The 13,441-nt window shown below is 43.7% G+C and overlaps 3 protein-coding genes across 13 annotated transcripts in view; 1 reads left to right on the top strand and 2 right to left on the bottom strand.

Annotated features, from left to right (window-relative positions):
• The window catches only part of LOC118506963 (uncharacterized protein ZK1073.1), a 43,296-nt gene extending 41,368 nt beyond the window's left edge, over positions 1-1,928 (top strand). For all 10 annotated transcript variants that reach the window (XM_036044793.1, XM_036044796.1, XM_036044799.1 and 7 more), the window contains one exon: positions 2-1,928. In XM_036044793.1, coding sequence (XP_035900686.1) covers positions 2-241 — 240 coding nt within the window. In that variant the 3' untranslated portion in view covers positions 242-1,928. The remainder of the gene's footprint in view (position 1) is intronic.
• On the bottom strand, positions 1,895-4,313 carry LOC118506962 (tubulin alpha chain-like). 2 transcript variants are annotated; one of them, XM_036044787.1, is made up of 7 exons: positions 4,032-4,313; positions 3,715-3,958; positions 3,227-3,647; positions 2,960-3,165; positions 2,689-2,894; positions 2,338-2,596; positions 1,895-2,271 (listed from the first exon to the last, which is right to left on the bottom strand). In XM_036044787.1, the coding sequence occupies exons 1-7, from the start codon at positions 4,032-4,034 to the stop codon at positions 2,237-2,239; spliced, it is 1,374 nt and encodes a 457-aa protein (XP_035900680.1). In that variant the 5' UTR covers positions 4,035-4,313; the 3' UTR covers positions 1,895-2,236. The 2 variants fall into 2 exon arrangements, with proteins under 2 accessions (XP_035900680.1, XP_035900681.1); XM_036044788.1 differs by lacking the exon at positions 4,032-4,313 and having other exon boundaries at positions 1,943-2,271; positions 3,227-3,535; positions 3,591-3,647; positions 3,715-3,754.
• LOC118506964 lies at positions 4,050-6,329 on the bottom strand. Its single transcript, XM_036044800.1, has 2 exons — positions 5,927-6,329; positions 4,050-5,862 (listed from the first exon to the last, which is right to left on the bottom strand). The coding sequence occupies exon 2, from the start codon at positions 5,518-5,520 to the stop codon at positions 4,729-4,731; it is 792 nt and encodes a 263-aa protein (XP_035900693.1). The 5' UTR covers positions 5,521-5,862; positions 5,927-6,329; the 3' UTR covers positions 4,050-4,728.
• Positions 6,330-13,441: the final 7,112 nt, after the last annotated feature.

Raw genomic sequence — 13,441 nt, 5'->3', positions numbered from 1 at the left:
GCCCGCTAAAGTGGCACAGTCGATTCTGCTGTTCTGCAAGGGTCAGGGTTTGCTAACCTCGGTCGCTATGCCCGGCGTCGACCGTAACCGTGCGTTCTCGACCAGCTCCGGCGGTTCCACCGAAGGTTCGACCGGTGCGAGACGTCTGTCCCGTGGCATGTCCATGGAGGACTACGACAAGCCCAACATTCGGCGACTAAGCGTGACGATCAACGAACAGCTGCCACCGATCAAGAAATAGAACGAGCTGGCACGGTCGAGTTACGCCGGCGATGAAATAGACGAGGAGGAACAGGACGAACCGGAGTAGTTACGCTTGAACAACGGAATGTCCTCCTGCGAAGACAAGCTATTTCCAGGGCACACTCGATAGTGTATCGTGTTCTTACGATAGAAGAATGGAGCTGGTCACAGTGTATACCGATCAAATCAGCGGTATCAGTTACGCAAGAACGTTCGAATTTTCTACAAGAGAAAACGAAACCACCATTTTTTAAAAAACAAACCCAGACATACAATGATATCTACTTCCTGCATAGAGTATCTAACGTAGCGGAAATATTTAACAGCAATCACAAGAAAGCAAGAAACATTTAGCACACGAACAAGAAGGCACGTATACATAACTTCTGGGAAATATTTTTATCGAAATGTAGTAAAAAAACAAACAGTAAAACGGACCTTTGTAACCTCAACAACCAAACCAAACAAATCGTTGTAAAACAAACATCACTGCTGGCGCTTGCTTTATTGTACTCGCGGGGAAAACGAAAAGCGGAGGTGTGCCGAACACCACCTACCAGCTCTCATTGCACAATTTCAACTGCAGAGAAATATAGATGAACAGCAATACATCTCGTATGAAGTCATTTGCGGGTGCACCGATTTACGCTATTTCCAAAACATCCAGCCAGAGCAATACTGCTACCATTACTACTACGTGGCATTGTTGCTGCTGCAGCTGCTTCAATTTGATAGCGATGTTTTCGTAGGTATCGATTTGTATGATTTCTAGAGCCTATATATATACACACATACACATCTTACTATACAGCAGAAGTATATACACAACTATTTAAATATGAGAGCCCCCTTCCTTCTAAGGGGGCTACCTTTGGTCGAGCGGAAGCAGGAGGAAGCAAACGGCGGGAAAGAAGAAGCAAACAAGTATAATAACTCGTAACATAATAGTGTAGTGTAGCGAGCAGGGAGCAGAAAAGTATAAAGTTGAAACGTTTCATCTTAATAAAGGAAGAAGGAGAAAATTCGATAACAAACAAAAAAAGAACTCATTAAACTATACACAAAAATATATACATAAATGAAGCCTATATTTTGTCTCTTCTTTTTTGTACCTTTAACGAAACGATGACTGTGGCGAAAATGTGCAAGAGATAAAAGGGGAAAAAAGTGAAAGAGAACTAAATCCTAAACAGCAACCAACAAAGACAGTAAAGAAACTCAAAACGAAGCCAAAAAAGGAGATCGAATTGAAGACAAAAGCCAATGCAAACCAATATGCCAACAGAACAGTAAAACAAAGTTAATTTAATACAATACACAGAGAGAAACACAAGATGAACGAACAAAGACAAGCAAATATAACGAAACAAACCACTCGATTCTCTCGATTCACTCGAGTGAGCCAACGGAAACGGACGTCTATTGGAAAATGAAAATTTAAAAAATGCGCCGGAAACGCAAAATTAAATGCAATTATAAAGCGAGTCTCCTCTAAGGGAATATAAGCCTAGCGTTGACGTTGGGACTTTCCTTAGAGGGCGAATGAGAAGTTTCGAGATGGAGCTTTCTTACTGCTATATAATCTTCTAGTTGCGAATCGTGATCGACAGTAGACAGCAGCATTAGGGACAAACTATGTGTTCTATTGTTCTTAGTTTCAATTATTCGGCTTGTGGTTGATAAAAGAAAAAAAAACAAATTTAAAAACAAAAGACATATATGCGACCAAACTATACATACATACAGCACCGTAAAAAGCGAATGCGCGTTAATATGCCGTTTGGTACGAGCGGACGAATACCAGCATCGTGGAACATGTTCATCTAATCAGAATCAATAATCATGCAAACCATAACATGCGAGCGCGCCAAAAACCTTCTAAAAAAACACAGCAGAGCAAATATTAGCATCCTTACTTAGTGAATATAGTTGACGAAAATGTGTGATACTGTGTTGTTCTTCCTCTTCTGTTTTTACCAAAGTTCCTGAAGTTCTAGTATTCCGAGTAGTCACTTTGGGATGCACTGTCTGTGGAGTAATGGAGAAAAAAATGAGCGAAACCCTTCAACGTCCAGTCCAGTACACACAACTTGCCCGTTAGGCCTGCTTCACGATAATCCATCTCGAGACTGGCGAGATTTTCTCGGGCTTCGCTAAACTCGAACTGCTCCATGCCCTCCCCGACGTACCAGTGCACGAACGCACGCTTCCGGTACATCATGTCGAACTTCTCGTCGATGTTGCTCCACGCGTCGGACACGGCCGTCCGGGTGGCGAGCATCGTTACGCACCGTCTTACCGGCGCTAGATCTCCATCGGGCGCCATTTTCGGGGCCATTGCATTGATTCCGATCTGCAAACGGAAAATCGAAGAAGTGGCGTCAATAGCCGGGGCCGTCCCTATTATTCCGACAATCCCGCGTGCCAGTGCGCACAACAGCTAACCTTGAACCCTGTGGGACACCAATCGACGAACCGTATGCTGCGTGTGGCCTTGATGCTTGCGATGGCTTCGTTAATGTCTTTTGGCAATATGTGTCCGCGGTAGAGTAAGCAGCACGCCATGTATTTGTCCCGTCCCGACAGTCCACACCGCACCATCTGGTAGTCCGGCTCAAACAGCGTTTTTGTGAGCGCTCCAATGTCCAGCTCTGGGTGGATGGAGAATTCAATGAACGCAATAGGAACTGTTGTGGGTGTCTGTTGCTCTACTTACTTTCGTGATTTACAGATTCACAGGAAATAATTGGAGCAAACGATATGACTGGATAATGTAATCTTGGATAGGGAATGAGGTTTGTCTGAAATTCGCTCATGTCTACGTTGAGATCGCCCCCGAATCGTAGGGAAGCCGTTACTCCAGACACTACCTGACTGATTAGCTGGTTTAGGTTCGCATAACTAGGCCTCTCAATCGAAAGTCTACAACAGGAAGCAACAATAAATTGGAACCAGAATAACTAACGCGATGGCACTCACTTACCTTGAGCTGCAAATGTTGTAGATCGCTTGGTTGTCCATCATAAACGAACACTCCATCAAGTTGATCGTCCGGTGCGTCATAAGCACGGTGTTGTACGGTTCGACGACGCTTGTGCACAGATACGGCGAAGGATACACCGAGAACGATAGACGACACTTGCGCGGGAACTCCTCGGCAAGTTCTTGCAGCAGATGTGCTGCGACGCCCGAGCCCGTTCCACCTCCGTACGAGTGATACAAAATCATACCCTGCAGGTTGTCTGCATCTTCGGCTATCTGTCGTGCTGCTTCCATCGCTCCACCAAGCGTTCTGTGCGATAGTGTGTAGTATCCGCGGGCATAGTTATTGGCGGCATCTTCCTTACCTCGTATCAGATATTCCGGGTTGAACAGCTCTCCAATGTCGGACATCTGCAGTTGATCTGTAAATAGAAAAAGAAAGACGAAGGTTTAAATGCCAATCAATAGCGTTACACATCATTCGCTTACCTATCACCATCGGTTCGGTGTCGATGAATATAGCCCTCGGAACATATCGTCCTTCTCCATTATCCGAATAGAACGTAGGACACTCGCAGAAACCAGCGTCACTACAATCTTTCTCCGATGCTATCCTCTGTCCATTCTTTCCAATTCCGTGCTCCAGGCCGTACTGCTTCCAGATTGCTTCGCCTATCTGAACACCAGCCTGTCCGATGTGGATGGACAGGGTTTCACGGTTATGCTGCCGCGGCTACATTATACAAGTTTAAAATTTATTTTCCTTTTGTAAAGTTTCTTTTCTTAAGGATGTATTATTTATTTACCATTTTTCGATTTTTTTAAATTTATTTTACTTTCTCACCGATTAAATTTAGCTCCTTCTCATCAGTTCACAAAGGATTTGTTGACTACCCACTTTATAAGGCTACTTTGATTAGAAATAAATCGGGAATACACTTGAATGCGTTTCTCCTATGAGCATTTCAAGATCCAGGCTTGGAAACAGGCAGATAACAGGCTCCAGGCCGTACTGTTTCCAGATTGCTTCGCCTATCTGAACACCAGCCTGTCCGATGTGGATGGACAGGGTTTCACGGTTATGCTGCCGAGGCTACATTATACAAGTTTAAAATTTATTTTCCTTTTGTAAAGTTTCTTTTCTTAAGGATGTATTATTTATTTACCATTTTTCGATTTTTTTAAATTTATTTTACTTTCTCACCGATTAAATTTAGCTCCTTCTCATCAGTTCACAAAGGATTTGTTGACTACCCACTTTATAAGGCTACTTTGATTAGAAATAAATCGGGAATACACTTGAATGCGTTTCTCCTATGAGCATTTCAAGATCCAGGCTTGGAAACAGGCAGATAATACAATATCTTTTGATAGCAAATAAAATTTTTAACTTCAGCTTGGCTGTGCTTAAAAATAAAAAAATAACCATTCATCAAAGGATGCCTCAAACCCTCTCGGCCGTTAAATTCGTTTTGCGGTCCTAGCGTCTTGTCACATTCGTCACTACTGCTGCTTCACTATATCAAAATATCCTTTGCGGCTGGCATGTTTCAGCACACCAACCAACCGCTTGTCTACCTCCTCACCCCCGCACACCAACGTCCAGTGGGCCAACTCCTTCGAGTGTACATCTCGCGAAAAATGATACGACAATTGCTCACATTCATCCTTCGGACACATCATCCAGGGCAGAAAGTGTAGCGTCACGATTACCCCGTACATTGCATGTCGCTTAAAGTGTTCCAGGAATGGCTCAAGACGGTAAGGATCCAATGAAGCATCTTCCTTCGGTACCTTCAGAATTGCCGCTAGACTATCCAGCAGCGCTGCATGGTATTCTAGCACGATCGCATCCCAACATCGATCGCGCAGCTCCTCCGTCATGCTCATGTACATGAAGAACGCCAAATCGATCACTGGGGTAGCGAATCGATTCTCCTGAAAGTCAAACATCTTCAGTGCTATCGGTTTTCCATCCGCATCGGTCTGGAACAGCACATTATTGCGGTTATAGTCGCCGTGTAGGATGACCGAGAACACATCATCCCGGCGCAGCAAGTCCTGCATCAGGCGTATTGGAGTTTCCTCGTAACGTTGGCGCATATTTTCGATGTCCTGCCTGAAACTATCGCTGTCCAGCTGGTCGGGGTGAGCTTCCAGATACTTGTACAACCGTTTCGCACCCAACCTTAGCAACACATCGTAGCTGGTGAAGATTTTATCGCCGGAAATAAAGTCAAGCGGATCAATTCCGTCAATCAGTGACGATAGGCGTTCGTCCTTTTGGATGCGCATAGAAACGATGCGATGTGACGTGCCATCAGCCGCAGATGGTCTTCGTCCAGATCCAACCGTGGGCCCGCTTTGTAACCCAGTGGGGAAATGTCTTCCAGCACGAGAATAGTTTCATACTGATCGCTGTACAAGGGAAAGATGCCTGCTTCTCCGTAGTACACCTTCGGACACCAGTTCCCGGCAAGACCGCTCCCGGTCGAGTCCAGCAATTCTTGGAACACGGGCAGCACCTTCGTGTAGATGTAGATTTCATTCGTGAATTGTGTCTTACCCATGGAAGATTCACGGAACGCATCACTTCCTTTCATGACTTTCACCATCAGATGCAACGATCTCGAGTCGCTAAAGAGAGATGCAAACTTGAGCCAACTTTTGCCACTATTTTGAAACACTTGTCTGCCCTTACCTTCCATCCTTGCTTTCGTACTTAAACGATAGCTTATGGATGGTCGACATAAATCCATCCAAATGGTCGGGCGTTGTTAGCTTCACATCGGAGAAAGTTCCCTCACCGTCTAGCTCCGGGGTGTATTGCAAAATTCGCCGTGGCAGTTCCCCGGTAAGAAATGCTGTTTTCTTATCCATAATGCTACCGGCACGCTTGTGAAATGCACTGACCGGCACTGGTAACAACTTCTATGATTAGGCGTACAAACTGCTGTGACCAGAGCAGGCCCGATAAGCTGAGGTATTCTATTTCATCTTCTTTCGGTATTTTATGTCCCACAACGGACACTTGTTCTGTTATCTGCTTCCGATAGCAATTGTTTGCGATTGTTTGACTGGGTGAGCAGAATTGTTTGTTTTGTTTCTGGCGCTGGCTGTCAAACGAAAGCCACAGTTCATTTTTACCACAGAGAGATGGCAAAGGAGCTACTGCTAGCGACATCTATGTGTGAAGCGTACAAGTAGTCAGCAGATTCAAATTAAAGACGTGGGATTTTTAAAATTGAAAACAGTTGATCAACAGGCGCGTGTTAGGACTTTTTTTTCAATCTTAATGTTATCTTAATATTGCATAAATAAGAAACACTTCAAATATATTCCAATCATCTATTTTTTCCCAGAAGTAGCTAGCTTTAGGCAGTATTTTATCAGTATTTTATTCCTCAAATAAAGTAAATTTTGTTTTGTTTATTTTAAGACTTTTACAAACAAAACAGCCTTTATTGGGAAATAATTTTCCGAAATTATTTCCTCTCAGAGCCTTGGAATATAGTTGCATGTGGTGCGTATGTATAGGTTGATCGCGATATGCCGGAACCGGTAGATGAAAGTTACCTCGGGAAAAACGGTTCACACAAATTGCATACATTACCGGCAATAAATTTATATTAATATGATTTATGCCATCCACTTTAGGCCGATGACGGTGGGAAATTGGGTGAGTTTGTTTTTACGCTCTCTCGCTCTCACTCTTTCTTTGCCGTACTTTTTGCGCTGCTCTGTTATCGATTCTTCCTGCAATGCGGCCAGCTGATGTCTTTGTGACATCAAGAACTTCATTTGAGAAGCAATGGAACACAAAAAAAAACGAGGACACACAAAAAGCCCGGAATCAGCACAGCGCTTAAGATTAGACAATATGCGACGTAAAAAATTGGGCTTCAAATTGGACGGCGTGGAAAATAAAAATCCAATCGCGCTCGTATCGCATTTAACGCAGCCGCAGCCGCTCGTGCGCTAGCCGAGACATCGTTCCGTGTCGCATGATTTATGGAATGCCAGCTTAAATGCCCGCCCATAAATCCACGGAACCACAACAATCGACAGTATTGGCACGCAGGTGATCAGAACGATTCGACAATTGAGCAGGGCAGGAAATTGAGATACCCGACCGTGTTCCTTCCTTCCGGTGGTGGCTGCCAAAGGGTACGGCTGCCGGAAGCAGGCTCGTTCCGGTTCAATTTGTCCGTACAGGCGATCACAAAACCCCAACAGGACCATCATGCACCCTTTATGATGTCTAATCTCTCGGTTCCGGTATTGTGGGGTGCCTCGGTGTTTTTTTCTTTTCTGCTTCTGGGAGGTTGGTTGTTCGATGATGGATGATGAACTGGGATGGTGATGGAGAAGGGATGCGATTTATGCACACCCTCTGACCGGAAGTGAAGCCCGTACGGAAGGCTGCCCGTTACGCATGGATAACGGGGACTGTTGCTAGATTACACCCTTCAGACGAACAGCAGCGGATCAACAGCTCGTTTCCGGACGTTCGGACACTCGTACACTGTCCGTGTTGTACACGTTAATTTTGATTTTGCTCCAGCACAGGTCAGGCAACATCCACCGGGCTGATGTGGGGAGACAGACGGTCTCGTGGGAAATTAATTGAAGTGTAATTCCTGCGGTCATCATCAGGCACAGGAGTTGAAGCGGAACAGATCAACATGTGGCTGGGTTTACGAGTGAAGAAATGGGTGCGTGCACGTGAAGATGAGGGAAGTTTATGTCGAGTTTAGACAGTAGGAAAGAATTTAAATGAGAAATTCGATTTCTGACAGACATCGAAAGCCGTCAATGATGCTTTAGTTTATTTACAATGTAATAGTAATTATTATGGATATTAAGGAAGCATACAAGGTAGTGTTTTACTGGAATCAATACTTAGGGTAGGATCAATCATAACCCAGTTATTATTAGTCAAAAGTCTCCTTTCTAACAAATTTTATGCAAATTACAACCCAACTTTCAATTTGATACACAAACTCACAAACAACTAGCTCAATTGGAGCACAGCAGACGGTTAGCTGCAACGATGTAATTGATAGATTTATTGATAGATAGATTGATTGAGTAGCTATAATTATCACCTTTTTGCGTACCGCGTCAAGGAATGAAAGATATATTACGATGTTTAAAATTTAATGCCGAATCAGCTTACACAAAACACACACGCACACACACACACACACACACACACACACACACACACACACACACACACACACACACACACACACACACACACACACACACACACACACACACACACACACACACACACACACACACACACCAAAACTGCATGCCCGATTCGGCTTCAATGGGTCCGATTGTATATTGATTCGATTGAAAGTGGCACGTAACATTAAAGACTAATTGTTCCAAATTGATGTGCTATTAGTTTTTCGCAGCCCACAGCATCCTGTCCATTACTCATCAAAGCATAAATAAAAAAGTGAGCATCAGCATTGCGGTGCTAATGAACCGGTACGCTTTTTATTTGCTGAGCACCCTGGGCAAAAGGTCGCCATGACATAAAAGTGTTGAAGTGGATTTAATTTATCACCAGCTGTATATATGTGAGATAGAGTGTGTGTTTGTGTATATAGGAGTGTGGATATGGAATGGAGGTGATAATATTTGATGGTTAACACTATAACTTGTTTTTTATAGGGTGTACTACATGTCGTTTTCGTCCGATTATTATTGATATGTTCTATGGTTGATGAATGGGTAAGGGCAGTCTGGTGGTACTAGTTAAAGCGACAGCCGAACCATTATCTCTTTCGAGGTGCTTGTGTCACGGAAAAAAGATGAAGATGTTCGGGAAGGTGACCGTACCTTGAAGTCGTTCAAAACTTCACCTATCGTGGATCATAAGTCAGCACCGACACTAATATAGATGATGAGATGCAAGCAAGGATGCTGGCTACCAACTGGTAAAATATTGGAGTCGTACTAATCATACCTTGAAGACAGGTGGAAATAATGGCCTACAGAGACCTCGCTTTCTAAAGTTTTTTGAGGATTCTCTTCGTCTAAGGAACGTAATCTACCTCCTTTGCCAAGCCAAGAACTCGTCATGCAGAATATGCACTTCGGCTGACAATAAGCCTTATCGTCTAAAAATTCGTCATCCAAATAACCTCACCCATGAAGTTTCCAAGAGTCGTTATCATAAAGTAAACTCTTCATTAAAAAGAACCCTTGGTGATGATGATGAGTCCCACTTCTCACAACGACTTTGGATTGAAAGGATGGAATTTATCATTAGAATTTTTAAAACCAGGGTACTATGACTTCAACTATAATAGCCCGGAACAGGGCACAGTCTACAACATAGTTAACCACTTTTGGCTGTCGTGGCTCCATAATTCTACAAAATTATCAGATTCTCACGCACGTACGTCATTTCATTGTTGTCTCTTTCTAATATTTTCTCTTTCTTCTTAGAAACTTCGTCTAACAAAATTCATTTTTGTAAGTAGAAGGTCTCTATCCAAAGGTTCTGAGAGAATTTGTTGTTTTAACATCGTTTGGACTATCTTAAAAGTTTCAGGATTTGGCCATACTTCAGTCTGACTACTTTACTCAAAACAGCTTTCAAGACAGACGAAGCTGAGGTTGTATAGAGCATTTATAGTCTCTGTACAAACATACACCAAGGAGATATAGCATGTCTTTAAGGATTATTACGAAGCCACTACAGTAAAAGGCACTAAGAGCTATTAAACGATTGCATAATAGTTTATGAAGCTAGTTTGTGAAGACTTGTCATCCTCCGGAGTGCTGGCTATGTCTCTAGAGGACCCAAATTGTAAAATTTTTTTTTAACTGTCCACAAAGATAGAGGAGACTTGTTAGACCAAACCTAAGATAGATTGGTAGAGTCTATGTGTCCGAAAAAAGGATATTGGATCAGCATCCACGGTGGTTTACCACTGTTATGGGAATAGAATACTTCTGCATCTGTCTATCCGACTGCATCGTAATAAGCCAGTAAATAGATCAATGAGCCAGTAATGGAAGAAGGATATCCGTTACGTTCGTAACTAATTAACTAGCCTGGGTCTTTTGCATTTTACTTCATATCTGAACATCTTAAAAATGGCTTCATACGTGAATTGTTTCAACAAAAAGGCCATTTTTTACCAAGATATTTGGCAATAACTAGAAGGATGTATTTAAAGTAGAGGTCTTTCCGGATCATATTCCCTTTAATTGCAAAGAACACTCATAGAACTGGTCTAATGTCATCAGAAGATTTAACTTTCAAAATATTTTATTGACATCCACAAAGACAGCGTCGAGGTGTCCTCGATAACATCCTTAACTTTCAAGTCCATCTAAACTTTTAATTAAATGCTATCACTATAAATGCATAAAATAAAGATTATTGAAAAAAATTTGTGTTTAAGTTTTCATATTCATTCCAGATATTCATATTCATTCCACTATATTAATGCGATATGTTTAATTAAAAAAGAGAAAAAATATTTTTTAAAGAACAACAACTTCAATTATGTTATTCTGAATGTATATTAAACCTTCCTGCGCTACTGATTCTGTGGAGCGAATTCTACCTTCACTCAGCTATCAATCCATCCCATCCGTCTACCTATTAAACCGAACGCTACTATCGGGCCGTTTGATATACAATCCGCACTGCAACCGAATGCGAACACGAATTTAATATGAACTTATTGGGCCGGCTGTTACGCTAATATATGAGAATTAAATAACAATCATCGGAAACATGGTACCGTGCGCTGGCCGGTTGTGCCGGTGAAACTTCTGCGCAAACATTTACCTTTGCCACGAGGACGGAGCCCGAATGCCCACCATCACCCCCACCACCACCAACACGATCGGCTACTTGCTAACTTCAGCCAAGTCGATGAGGATGAGCCGCAAGAAGAAACACTCTCGAGGGCATCCGTTAATCAACCGGAACGCACGTATGTTTGCGGAAAAAGTTACTTCAAGAAGCAGCTCGAGGACGGCTTCTCACTCACTCACACTCATCCCCACACACACATACACACTCTCAAAGAGCAAACAACCTTAAATCTTCGTTAGACACACTGCTCCACAGCCCAGTGCTTGGTTCGTCCTAATCGATTCTCTAATTTCCTTTCCAATGATAGCTAAGGCTTCTCGGTGTGGCGTTCGCCCGCATATATCGGAAGGCAGTCTGTTCGGACAGAGATGGGCTTTTTTGTCCGCACCCGTTTTGCGTCCTTGCCCTCTCCATCACGTTGGAGGGTTTGTGTCTGGAAAAGTTGTCCAAATATTTATCGACCTAATAATGGAACACCGGTGGAAAACCCGAAGGAACGAAGATCCGATCGAAGTCCTCTCCTCCCCTGTTCGGTGGTGTCCGAGTGTAGAGAACCGCCAGGAAGGTGGTGCAGACAACGGACAACGGGAGAAGGTGTAAATTTAATGCATAATTCATTTTTAGCAATCCTTTCGGTTTAGCCATCGAGAGCGTCCCGGTGAAGCGTGAAGCGTCCAGGTGGAATCGGATCGTTTTGAAGCGAAACAAAACTTCATCAAGGAAACCTTTATCAAGGAGGTATCATCATCTGCCATTATACATGCTCTCCTGGACGTTCCTCAATGCATCCCTCGCCTTTGTTGTCCCAAATATGGTAGATATCAACACAGCTTGGGCTCCTCGTATCGTCCGGTTAGCATTATCCTTGGCACGTTTCACCTCAATATTAAGACACCGAAACGTCCCGACCGATTCCCCAGAAGAAACGGACGCCCGGCATACGAACGATCCATCAAATTTTTATCTTTTGCACACCTTTCACCCATATCTCGTGCAACCTTGGGCGTGCTCCCCAAACGCGGCTGATAAGCAACATTCGGTAGGCTTTCATCTTGGAAAGTATTCGGTCCCACCCTTCCCATCCACTGGCAAGTGTGAAAGGAACACTTGCGTCTCGATTGAGCTCTCCGAAGCAACAACAATGGAATGGCTTCCGAAGCCACGATATTCCAGCACATGGGCTGGGTTTGGTGCGAGGTGGGGGCCGTTGATTTTTGGAAGTTTTGCCTTTCTTTCTTGCTTGCTTGCTTGCTTGCCTTCTGTCACAAAGTATATACTGTGCTGTGGGATACGTAGGGCGCTCGTGTGCCTAATCGTATGCGATCGGTCGCTGCGACGGTGTGATAATATTTTATTCAAGGATTGTCAAAAAGGACGATAAATCTCCGTTATGCGAGGCATGTATTTGCGCAGCAGTTACAGTTCTGGGCACACTTTAAGCAGTTTGTTTGGAGCAGCGGGAATCATAATTTTCATTGCCATAATTGAAAACTTTTAAAAAGTGAATTGAAATAACTTATACATACTTGAACGCTTTTGAATGTACAATTGTTTGGTCCTGATTTACATTTCTGATTCAATCACGGCTCGTGGCAGATTCCATTTATTGCAATCAATTTTAACCTGTTTCGATAAAAGCGGTTAAATTCCGCGAACGTCACCCAATACGCTTGGTGCGCTGTCTGGCACGATAAGGGCAGGCCATCACAATCTGCGAGCAACGACAATAACAATATATGGATATGATGGAAAGCCTACGACTGATGGCTTTTGACAGCATGCATCATCTGTCTCCGTGGTCGAACTGGGTCGTACCCATTGATCAATATGGCCTTCGTGCGGAAAAGGGACTGACGGTCGACCGTGCCAGGCGTCACATTCACTTGAATCGGTTTAGAATTGACATTTATATTTAATGCGCCATGAGCCCGTCATACGTCGACGCTGGCGGGACCCGATTCCCCATCTGGTTCCCGCAGGCTCGCGGGGCAGGGCGTCAGTTTGAAGTTGAAATAAACGGAGAAATAATGGGAATAAGGCGTTTGACAAGGGGGAACATCGATATTGGCAGAATGGCCATTTGCATTCCTTACCGGGTTATTGGTAAGCGTGGCTTAAACTTGGAGTCGTACGAGAGCCGCACCGAGTTGGGAAGATGCACCTCCCAGGGGATCTTAATTGTGTTCGATTTTCGTACGTTTACGACTCGTTTCGGTGACGGTCCGGCCGGCTAGCACTGCGTGTACTGCCGGTAATTTTCATTCCCATTTTGGAAGTAGTGAAGCTTGTGATGGTGTAGCCCATGGCTGTGGGCTTGCATCGATTCCGGACTGGCCCCGGGACGGTAAAGTTTGC

The sequence above is a fragment of the Anopheles stephensi genome, chromosome 2, assembly GCF_013141755.1.
Source record: "Anopheles stephensi strain Indian chromosome 2, UCI_ANSTEP_V1.0, whole genome shotgun sequence".
Taxonomy (NCBI): Eukaryota; Metazoa; Arthropoda; class Insecta; order Diptera; family Culicidae; genus Anopheles; species Anopheles stephensi.
Note: the sequence above shows the minus strand (reverse complement) of the source record. Positions and strands in the feature narration are given on the sequence as shown.